Here is a 12,316-nt window from a genome sequence, read left to right on the forward strand (position 1 = left end):
TTTGTAGTTAAAATTCGATAAATGAATGTTGTTCAGACGAATTGTTAAATGCGGCAACGTTGCCTGTATCGAAGAAAGACAGTTGAAGGCAGTCTCGCCTCAGCCGCCGATAGAAATGTTACTCGTTGCAATAAATCATTTAAAATTATACAGTCCACAGTTTTTTAACATCAAGAAACCCCAACAGAATTGGTCCTCTCGCGGATTGCATCCAGGGCAAGAAGGTAGGAGCTGAAATTACTTGAAAATTGAGAAAAAGGCTGATCAAGGTCACTAGTTTCCAAGCGGCATCTCAACATTTCACTCCGCCAGTTGGCGTAGCACGGACATCGGCGAATCGTCAAAGGGAGCTCAAGCGTGGAAGAAATATATTTGCGCCAGTGGACAAGTAAGGTCGTATCCTTTTTAATCATTTATTTTCACCTTATCCTTATCTGTCCTTTGAACTTAAATTGCTTTTTTGCATCAGCAACATGTCTGATTTAATTGAATTTAAACAGAAGAGGAAAATTGCAAAAGGAAAATTAACCAGATTAAATAATTTTATTAGTAATTTAGATGAAAATAATATCGATGAGTCGGAGTTAAATAATTTACAAACGCGGTTAGACAAAATTGAACCGGTATTGGAAGAATACGAAGAGATTCAAACAAATATTGAATTAATAGAACCGTCGGACACAGATGATAATGATAGGCGCGATTTCGAAAATACATATTTTACCTTAATAGGTAGAATAAAATGTCTGTTAAATACGAATGCACGTGGCTCGGTTGCTATGCAAGATACTGGTTCGAATGCGAGTGCGTCTAGTTCTCATTCAGGTAGACATACTAGACCTGGTAGTTCGGTTAAGTTACCACCGATAAAGTTACCTGTCTTTGATGGTGAGTATGCCAATTGGTTAGATTTTAAGGAAATGTTTAAGGCTTTAGTTGACAGAGACGAATCATTAAATAAAATTCAAAAGTTTTATTACTTGAGAAATTCTCTAACAGATTCAGTTAAAGATAGGATTAAATCTATTGAACTTACCGAAGAAAATTATGAGGTTGTTTGGAACATTTTAAACGAGCGTTATGAGAGTAAACAGTTAACAGTTTACAACCACATAAATGCCATATTTGAATCTCCTAAATTAGAAAAAGAATCTTCGGTAGGTTTAAGAGATTTGCATGACAATGTCACTAAACATTTACGGGCGTTAAAGAGTCTGGGTGAATACGTAGAGCATTGGGATAGGCTTATTATTTATATAATAGCGAACAAGTTTGATCCTACAACAAAGCGCGATTGGGAAACGTACACCCCGGAGGGGGAGTTAGCGACTCTAAAAGATTTAGAAAAGTTTTTGAAGTTTAAATGCCAAGTTTTGGAAAAATTAACAATGAATAACGCGAATTTAGCCGTAGAAAAAAAGAAGAATTTTAATCAGGGGAAGCTACGTACTAGTTCTAGTTATGTAGCCACTCAAGAGTCAAACAATAGGTTATCTTGCTATTATTGTAATGGCGGACATACGATTTTTAAATGTTCTGATTTTTTAAGATTTGAGCCGGAAAAAAGAATGTCAGAAGTTAAGAGATTGAAATTGTGTTTAAACTGTTTTAAACCAACACATACTGCGTGGCAATGTAAAATGTCAAGGTGTTTCAAATGTCATAAACCGCATAACACTTTGTTACATGACAGAAATTATGAAGCGCAAAATATCTCGGCGACCGTTGGTGCAAATATAGCGAACCCTACACTTCGGAGTATAAGCGGCGAAACCAACGTTGCCAGTGGAGCTGAGGAGCGGCACGTAGTTCAGGAAAAAGGCCAAGAAACTATTTCTTTATTAAATTCGGATAAAATATATGATAATAATAAATTTATGTATGTAGAAAGCCACGCTCAAAGGGTATTAGCTACGGCGATCGTTTTCGTAAAATCAGGAGAGAATAAATGGGTAAAATGTCGCGCATTACTTGACGGTGCGTCACAAAGCAATATCATGACATGTAATTTAAGCAATAAATTAATGCTAAAATGTTCAGAGACTACTCACGTATTGAGGGGTATCGGAAATGCATCTACCTTGATAAATGATCAAGCGAATATCACGATTAAATCCCAATACGGCAATTTTACTAAGGATTTGCGCTGTCTAGTTTTACCAAAAATTACAGAAAATTTGCCGACTTACTCGTTTGATAAAAATTTAATTCAAATTCCGAAATATGTTAAAAGCCTAGCAGATCCTGAATTTAATATTAGTTCAGAAATAGACCTTTTATTGGGATCGGAAATATTTTGGATATCATTATTAACTGGTAAAATATCTTTGGGTAAAAACGGACCGGTACTTCAAAATACTGTATTTGGGTACGTACTTGGGGGCAACCTACAAATTGGTTCACCTTGGAATATTGGAAATAATATGTCCACGACTTGTCTTGTACGTAACCATTTGAATAATACCAAAGACGAATGTAATGATGCGTTGGTAAGATTTTGGAATATAGAGGAGGTAACAACTGATAAATCAAATCTAAGTATTGAGGAAAAAATATGTGAAGAGCATTTCAAGAAAACGACGACAAGAGATGATCTTGGAAGATTTGTAGTAGATTTACCGTTCAATGAACAGTTGGTAAACTTGGGAAATTCCTATGACAATGCATTACATCGTTTCCAGTTGCTTGAGAAGCGATTAGGAAAAAATCCACAACTGAAGCGTCAGTATTGTGAATTTATGTCTGAATTGGAAGAAATGAAACATATGTCTGAGGTACCTGATCTAGAGAAGGTTAGTTACGTTGAAGGTTACTTTATGCCACATCACAGTGTTATAAAAGAGGATAGCCTCACCACGAAATGTAGAGTTGTTTTTGACTCTTCAGCAAAAACGAGTTCCGGTCTCTCTCTAAACGATGTCCAGAGAGTTGGACCTAATTTACAACAAGATGTTTTCTCAATTTTAGTGAGATTTAGGAGATATAAATACGTGATGACAGGTGATGTGTCAAAGATGTTTCGACAAATTTTGGTGAATGATAAATATCGGAAATATCAAAGAATTATATGGCGTCCAGATCCTTTAGAGATTCTAAAGATCTTTGAGATAAATAGGTTAGTTTTTGGAAACGCTTCCTCACCATATATCGCCGTAAGATGTTTATTTCAACTAGCGTTTGAAAATGAGGAAAAATATCCAGAGGCATGTGAAAGAATTAAGAATGACATGTATATGGACGACTTATTGACTGGTTCAGATTCCAGCAATGAATTACTAAGTATGCAAAGGGATATTTCAAGTATATTGGCTAGTGCAGGATTTACGTTAAGAAAATGGCTCACAAATGATCATGGTCTCCTAAAAAGGTTTGAAGTGACAAAGGAAATAGAAATAAGTATCGTGAGTATAGGTGAGAATGAACAAAATAAAACATTAGGGGTGTACTGGAATTCCAGTCAGGATTTGTTCCAGTACAAAATAAGTGACTTTGACAATTCCCAGGGACGAGTTACGAAACGGCGTATTCTTTCAACTACTTGTCAGATCTTCGATCCCTTGGGATTGCTAGGCCCTATAATAATAGTAGCGAAACTTATTATACAAGACCTTTGGAAATTGAAACTAGATTGGGACGAAGACGTTCCACCAAATTTAAGACAGAAATGGTTAAATTTTCAAACTGAATTACCAGAAATAAACAGGATTGAAGTTCCTCGTAGAGTTGTGTTCACAGAAAGTATGCAAATAGAGGTTCATGGATTTTGTGATGCCTCAGAAAAGGCTTACGGAGCATGCATATATTTAAGGTGCGTGTTTAATTCTGGACGAATAATATCAAATTTAGTTTGCGGCAAGTCAAGGGTAGCGCCTATAAAGCAAGTCAGCCTACCGCGCCTTGAATTATGCAGTGCATTATTGTTAGCCAACCTAGCAAAAAGAGTTGTATCAGACATGAAGATACAGCACTTGAAGCAATACTATTGGTCAGACTCGATGATAGCATTGGGGTGGATAAGAAACCCCTCTAAGAGATGGAAAACCTTTGTTGCCAACCGAGTCAGCGAGATACAGACTCTAACTAATATTGAATCGTGGTCCCATGTAAAATCAGAGGAAAATCCTGCGGACTTACTATCCCGTGGAGTAAGTATTATTTACCTGATCGATTGCGAACTTTGGTGGCACGGTCCAAAATGGTTAGAACAAGACACTAGTAGTTGGAACTCTTCGGTAAAAATCGACGTTAATGATCTTCCAGAAGAAAAACTTGTAACTTGTATGACGATCATTAAAAGGGACAATATAATTATGAATTTGATATTAAAATGCTCATCTCTACAGAAGCTCCAGAGAGTAACCGCTTATGTATTAAGATTTATTAGCAATCTGAGAACAAAAGAAAAAACACTCAGGAATTTTGAAAATTTAACTCCAAGAGAATTAGATAACTCTTTAAATATTCTAATTAAGACAATTCAGGTTCATGTTTACCCGAGAGAATACGAAGAACTACAGAAACAAGGATCTGTAAGTAAAAGGAGTGTACTACTGCCTTTAAATCCGTTTATTAAAAATAATTTAATAAGAGTAGGGGGCAGATTAAGATATTCAAACCTGCCTTTTGATAAAAAATTTCCAGTTATTTTACCAAAATCTAATCATTTAACTACACTAATTTTAGAACATGAACATAAACGATTATTACACTGCGGAGTTCAATCTTTATTATGCTCCATAAGGGAAAGGTATTGGCCTATTTCAGGGAGGAATTCCTGTAAAAAGGTAAAAAATAGTTGCGTTACTTGTTTTAAAGCCAATCCTACGGTTGGTACTTATCTAATGGGTGATCTTCCAGACGTCAGAGTTAACAGTTATTCTCCTTTCATACATACAGGTGTAGACTATGGTGGCCCATTCATTATCAAAGACAGAAAAACGAGAGGTGCGAAATTGTTAAAAGCATATATTTGTTTATTTATTTGTATGAGTACACGTGCGGTGCATCTCGAACTAGTATCTGAATTGACAACTGCTGCATTTTTATCCTGTTTGCAAAGGTTCGTAAGTAGGCGCGGAAAACCGAGTAAAATATTTTCGGACAACGGATTAAATTTTGTTGGAGCCAACAAAGAACTCTCCAAAATATCAGATTTTTTAAAGGAAAATGAAACGGTGATCGTAAATCATTTAGCTAATGACGGCATCTCTTGGCGGTTTATACCCCCTAGATCTCCACATTTTGGAGGTATATGGGAAGCGGGAATTAAAAGCACAAAGCATCATATTAAAAGGCTTTTAAAACACCCTCTAACTTACGAGGATTTTTACACGTTGCTGGTGCGCATTGAAGGCATTTTAAACTCCCGCCCACTATGTCCTATCAGCCAAGATCCTGACGACCTAAGCGCATTAACACCTGCACATTTTTTGGTTGGTAAAACGCTGACGGCACTCCCGGAATTTAATGTGACTGATGTCCCAGAGTCCAGATTGGATAGATGGCAGCACATTCAAGCTATTTCACAACATTTTTGGTCTCGTTGGAGTAAAGAATACCTTGGAGAACTACAGACGAGAACAAAATGGAGAACACAATCCCAAATGCATTTAGCACTTGGAGCTTTGGTAATAATTAAAGACGAAAATGCTCCCAGTATGTCCTGGCAAATGGGCAGAATAACCAAGCTTCATCCAGGGAAGGACAACGTAGTTCGCGTTGTGGACATAAAAGTGCCGAATGGTGAAATTACGCGAGCTGTGAACAAGATTTGTATCTTACCTATTAATTAATGTTTTTATTTTTATGGTTATTCTTTTCATGTTCAAATATGTTCGTTTTATACCCAATATTGTATTTGGTTAATTGAGATTTTTGTGATTAATCCATTTGATGTATTACGTTGTTTTACTTCTAGATTTAGAATTCATTTAAGTTAAAGGGATTAATAATTATATTAAATATAAACTTAATTTTGTATTAGTTAAGTTGCTAAAATGTAAAATTTGTTTGAAATACTATGTATTGTCAAGGCGGGCGGGATGTTCAGACGAATTGTTAAATGCGGCAACGTTGCCTGTATCGAAGAAAGACAGTTGAAGGCAGTCTCGCCTCAGCCGCCGATAGAAATGTTACTCGTTGCAATAAATCATTTAAAATTATACAGTCCACAGTTTTTTAACATCAAGAAACCCCAACAAATGTCATCAAATGAAATTGTCGTCTGTTAGTCATGGATAAAATAGATAAATTATTAAGATGTAACGTTATATGATCTCTAAAAGGAATGTTAAAAGAAAAGCGTAGACACGAGTTCTGAAGCATTTGGAACGCTTTATTAGAATAGTGACACTATACGAGAAGATATACTTACTATATTGGAGAGCTCGGAAAATTTGACTGAAGGTAAACTAATTTAAATATACAGAGGAATACCTACATATATTTAGTATTTAGTTAGTTATCATAATCTTTTTTCTCTCGTTATTTTAGACAGTAAATTAGCAATGAAAATTGCTGTTTTGTCAAGAGTTGCACCACTCAGAGGTCGAACACTGAAGAAAGAAAAAACTCGAACCAGCAATTGTAATAGTCGAAACTGTGATATTTTTTTATGGTTGTTTAGTGCCTAGGTGGCCTTGGGCAAACTTTAATAAGAAGGAAGAAGAAAATATAAGGTCATTTATTATTATATCAAACGTAACACTTTATTTAAACAATAATAAAAATGTATGAAATGAAATATAGTGATAGATTAAATTAAACATAAAAGTAAAATACCTTCAACAACAATAAAAGCTTAATTTTTAATTTCAAGACATAGTAAAATTGCTCCAAATATGGTTAAGTTCATTCAATGTCATATAATATTTGTAACAAAAATACTCTCCTATTGAAATCCAAATAATGTTATTGTTAAATGATGTATTGTGTGTCGACAGTGTGGACTTTGATCTTCTCTGCGCTAAGCTTTCGTATTTTGGAGTATCAAAATCAGCAGTGACTTTTTTCAATAATTATTTCAAAGGTCGATATCAGAGGGTTGTCATAGGAAACACTCACTCAGGTTACTTGGAAATTACTAAAGGGGTCCCTCAGGGTAGTGTTTTGGGCCCGCTACTTTATACACTGTATACTGCCGATTTTCATAACTTTATTAAATATTGCTCCATTCTTACTTTTGCGGACGATTCACAAATATATATTTCGTTTAAACCTGAATAAGCTCAAATCACGGCTCTAAATATAGCGAAATAATAAGCTAATACGGCTCTAAATATAAAAAAATATAAATATAAATGAAGACTTATTTTCTATTAAGGAAGTTAGTTATTCTCATTTACTGTCACTCAATAACAATAAATCTGAAGTTATTCTATTTGGCAAAGAGAGAGCGAGTATAGCCAGTGATCCAAATTTTCGTATTAGTATAAATAGTAATATTTTAAAAATAAATACAGTATGCAAAAATTTAGGACTGTTTATCGATAATGATTTACGTTTTTTTACCCATGTTAACAGCTTAGTTAAAACTTGTTACTACATTCTTAAACATTTGTACATGCATAAATTATATTTGGATACTGAGGTAAAATTATAATTAACTGAAAGTCTAATTTTAAGCCGTATTGCATATTGTAATGTTGTTTACTGGCCCGCATTTTCTCAAATAAATAAAAACTCATTACAAAAAATACAAAATTACTGTTGAGATTTGCTTATAATTTAAGAAAATATGATCATGTGTCTGATAAGTTCAGAGAATCTCACTGGTTAACTCTGGATGAAAGATTTCAAGTTCAGATGGCGTGTCTTGTTTTAAAGCGTTAGATAGCTTTGGAATACCACAGTACCTCTGTAAAAAATTGGTAAAAAATGTAGATATCCACAATCGTTTGACTAGACACTCCAATCTTTATAAGATCCTCAGGCACTCGACAGCACAATTTCAACACTCTTTTTCTTATAAAGCGGTTAAAATTTTCAATAGTATTCCTGAAAATTTAAAGACTTGCGATTCTCTGGGGACTTTTAAATCAAAATTTATTAAACATTTAAAAAAAAGGCAGTAAGATACTTAACTTAAAAAATGGATGTAGGTTACACACCTCCTTGTGCTTTCTAATTCTTACCTTGTGTGAATTCACCATACAATTTTAATATATGTTTTTTTGTAATTTTCTGTGCTTGCATGACCTTAGAATTGAAAATTATTGTATATAGATTTAAGTTAGTTTTAATTCTTATTTATATGTATTGTCAATTTATCTAAGACTATAAGTTTAGTTTTCTGTCTGTAGCAAGTCAATAGAATATTTTGGTTTGATGGTTGCGTGGAAGAGCATGGTATATGAACGCCGCCATTTTGTTAAATTTTTTGTTACACTTTTCTTTTGAATATTAATAAAGACACTATTATTATTATTATTATTTATTTATTATTTCTTTCTCAGTTTTAACTGGCTGTTATCCTGTTCTGGCCGGGATAGCTCCGCTTTCCTAGGGCCAGGCAGGTAGTCGATCAAGTAATACTTATTTTGTGAAATATTGATACAGAGGTAAAGAAATACACATAAAGGTAAGTATAAATTAAATTAATCTGCAATTGTTTTTCTTATAATATGAGCAGTGCCTAATATCGCTGTTTTTTGTAGATTTGCCAAGCTGTGTTCTCCTGGAAGGATATCTAAATATTTTGGGAGAGCCTTAGACACTACACCAGTAGCACCAATAACAACAGGTAATATTTTTGTTTGGGTATTCCACATTTTTTAATTTCTATTTCTAGGTCTCGATATTTCACAACTTTTTCCGCTTCTTTTCTGCATACATTTCCATCAGCCGGAACTGCAATATCAATGAGGTAAGTTATATCTGGCATTCTTATTATGATGTCTGGTTTGTTGTTTGGTATCGTCCTGTCTGTGTTAATTGAATAGTCCCAAAGTACCCGTGTTTTTCCATCGGGAGTGTCACATACGGGTGGTGGGTCGTGTTTATACCATTGTTCAGCCGACATGGTTCTTATTGCTTGGTCTTGTGCAGCAACTATCAATGCCTCGGTTTCACCTTTAAGCATTCCAGTTGAGAGCCAGTTCCAGCTATTGCAGCCATCAATATTATCTGACTGTTTTTTTATTTCTCTCTTGTGTTGGCCATGCAAAGGTTTCTTTTCCCAGGATTTAATTAGGTTTTTGTTTAAAATTTCTCTTATGTCGGATCTTCCGACTGTTGTGTTTTCTACATCTTCTGATATTCTGTATAATTCCTGTTGGAATTGCTCAGCTTTCGCTGCAAAGACAAACTCGGCGCTTGATTTCTATCCCAATCAGCTAGCATCTGTTTTAGCGGGTCTCCAGAATCTGATTTTAAATAATTTGCTGTCGCAATTACGCTGCTCTTTAGTAGTGATTCTAGTTGAATTAGTCCTCTCCCTCCTTCTAACCTTGATACGTATAGCCTATCGATATCAGCTGCAGGATGATGTAGGTTAAACTTTCTTAGCAGTTTTCTTGTTTTCCGATCAAGTGCCTGCATTTCATACTTGCTCCAGTTTACTATTCCAAAACTATATCTTAGAACTGGGACTGCAATTGTGTTGACAGTCTCGATTTTAAATTTTGCACATAACTCGTTGTCTAGGGCCGATCTTAAGCGCTTAATATATACTTTTTCAAGTCGTTCTTTTACGGTTCTGTTGTTTGTACCAAGGCATTCCTCAAAACCTAGATATTTGTATGTTTCTGACGCGTCTAAAGATTTAACGCGTTGAAATGTCTCGCTGTTCATATTTTCTGAAGTGGCTAATTTTCCACGATGGAATCTTACTTTTGCGCATTTATTTAACCCAAATTCCATGCATATATCACTGCTAAATGATTTTGTTATTTGGAGCAACCTATCTAAACCTTTATCATCCTTAGCAAAAAGTTTGAGGTCATCCATATATAAAAGATGATGGATCCGTTTATTTTGTCCTGTTATATTATATCCTATACCCGTGCTCTCTAGTTCTTTAGATAACGGGATCATTGCAATACAGAAAAGCAGGGGAGACAGTGAGTCACCTTGATATATTCCTCTATTGATGTTTATTTCTTCTGTTTCAATATAGCCCGCGTTTGTTTTTAAAGAGATCTTTGTTGTCCAGTTTTTCATGGCACTAGTCAAAAATTGAATAATAACATCATTAGCCCCAGCCAGTTGCAACGATTTCCCTATCCAGCTGTGAGGGATCGAATCGTAAGCTTTTTTATAGTCAACCCACGCTATACTTAGATTTTTCTTCCGTCGCTTACAATCTTCAGCAATTATGTTAGATAGTAATACCTGGTCTCTGCACCCCTGAGCATTTCTCCTGCATCCTTTCTGTTCATATGGTAATATTTCCTGTATTTCTAAATGTTTATATAATCTATCAGCTATAATTCCAGTAAGAATTTTATATATGGTGTTTAAACAGGTTATCGGTCGGTAGTTTCTTGGATTTTCTGCGTCACCGCTTTTGAATATTAATGTTGTTCGCCCGACAGTTAACCACTGGGGAATGTTTTCTGGATTATTTAGTATATAGTTGTAATTTCTGGCTAAACATTCGTGAGCTGCTGGTAAGCGTTTTAACCAGAAGTTCGGAATACCATCTGGACCCGATGCCTTCCAGTTATTAGCCTTCTTCAAACGAGCTACAACCTCTTCTTTTGTTATGGGATTCCATTCCATCGGTGTTGTGAGTTTCTCATTTCTTTTTATCCATCTTGCTTTCTCATTGTAGGTTGCATCCGACTCCAAGATTCCTCTCCAAAATCGTTCCACATCATTTTTTTCAGGAAATTTCAACATACTATCATTATTGCAGTTTTTAAGTGTCAGTTCTCTAAACAGCTTTCCTTTATCTTGATTGAACATATTATTTTGTTTAAATTGCTTGTTTCTTTTTTCGTACCTTTTTATCCTGTATGCTAATGCTGATATTTTCTGTTTTAGGTTTTCCTTTGTGACAGCTTTCTTTTGAATATTAATAAAGACACTATTATTATTATTATTATTATTATGTATTGGAAACCAATGAATTCTTATAGTTGAGAAAGATAGTTGAGATGATAGTCTATATCCCGAAAGCAATATCATAATACATGTCGATTCAACACTGATATAGTCGAGGAATGGGGAAAGTAATGTATCGTTGGCGTAATGATATTATCTTTGTATAGATACGGTAGTGTCTTCTCTGCCTTGGCCAGCACCAAACCACAATCTATTCCTGCAGCCCAACACCAGGAGTACAAAACTTTGTTTGTTGCACTGGACCGAAGATATGGCGACATCGACTCCAACTTCACCAGGCAGGAATTCGAAGCAGACTTACAGTAGGCTGGTACACCTGGTATATGGCACAAGCACTGGAAGGATTTAAGGAGGAACACCCTTATGTTTATAAACAGACTGCAGAAAGGGATGATTGAGATTGAGGACTAGTTTAGTTACAGCATTTTCCTGTAGCCTCCCAAATGGTACAGCTAGATTACAGTCTAGGAAGTTATTCATCACATTTAATGTTTTAATCTTTACAGTTTTTCGGCTATTTTAATTATTTTGATACAACGGGGCTGCTTTACTTCCGGTAGCAGGAAGAGATCCTTCTATATTTTATGGCTTAATTTTGTACAAGGCAAGAAAAAACGATCCTTCGAAACGTAGACTTCCTACGACTTACCATAGGCTGGCACACCTGGGTTATCCAGAAGCAACGGAAGGGTTTAGAGAGGAAACCCCTATGTTCATAAATTCACTGTCTTTCTACAGTCTATTTAGGGCGATTGAGATTGAGGACTAGTTTAATTACCGCGTTTTCCTATAGCTGCTCAAATGGCACAGCTAGATTACATTCTAGGAAGTTATTCATCACATTTAATGTTTTAATCTTTACAGTTTTCGGCTATTTAAATTATTTTGATACAAGGGAGCTACTTTACTTCCGGTAGCAGGAAGAGATCCTTCTATATTTCATGGCTTAATTTTGTACAAGGCGAGAAAAAACGATCCTTTCAGCATTTCCGAGTTTTCCGACATAACTTTTTCAAAAGCTCAGATAGAGCGCAGCGTCACGGTCGGTGGTGGGGCAGCGCTAGTCCCACCCCTATTGGAGGCGCCGCGGCGCCCGAGACGCCAGTCCGACGACGTCCGTGGATGTTTGCACGACGTCGACGTCTCTTGTAACAGACCTTTAGGACGACGACGGGATACTACGTCAAGCCGTAGCGCCTCTATCGACGACATTCGCAGACGAATCATGTGAAACCGGCAGCGACGGCATGTG

General features: G+C 35.6%; 1 protein-coding gene across 1 annotated transcript; it reads left to right on the forward strand.

Moving 5' to 3' along the window:
• The first annotated feature begins 473 nt into the window (after nucleotides 1-473).
• On the forward strand, nucleotides 474-5,792 carry LOC115887016. Its single transcript, XM_030906340.1, has 2 exons — nucleotides 474-1,446; nucleotides 1,888-5,792. The coding sequence occupies exons 1-2, from the start codon at nucleotides 474-476 to the stop codon at nucleotides 5,790-5,792; spliced, it is 4,878 nt and encodes a 1,625-aa protein (XP_030762200.1).
• The last annotated feature ends 6,524 nt before the right edge of the window (nucleotides 5,793-12,316 follow it).

This window comes from Sitophilus oryzae, unplaced genomic scaffold (genome assembly GCF_002938485.1).
Source record: "Sitophilus oryzae breed Bouriz unplaced genomic scaffold, Soryzae_2.0 scaffold_551_pilon_pilon, whole genome shotgun sequence".
NCBI classification, from domain to species: Eukaryota; Metazoa; Arthropoda; class Insecta; order Coleoptera; family Curculionidae; genus Sitophilus; species Sitophilus oryzae.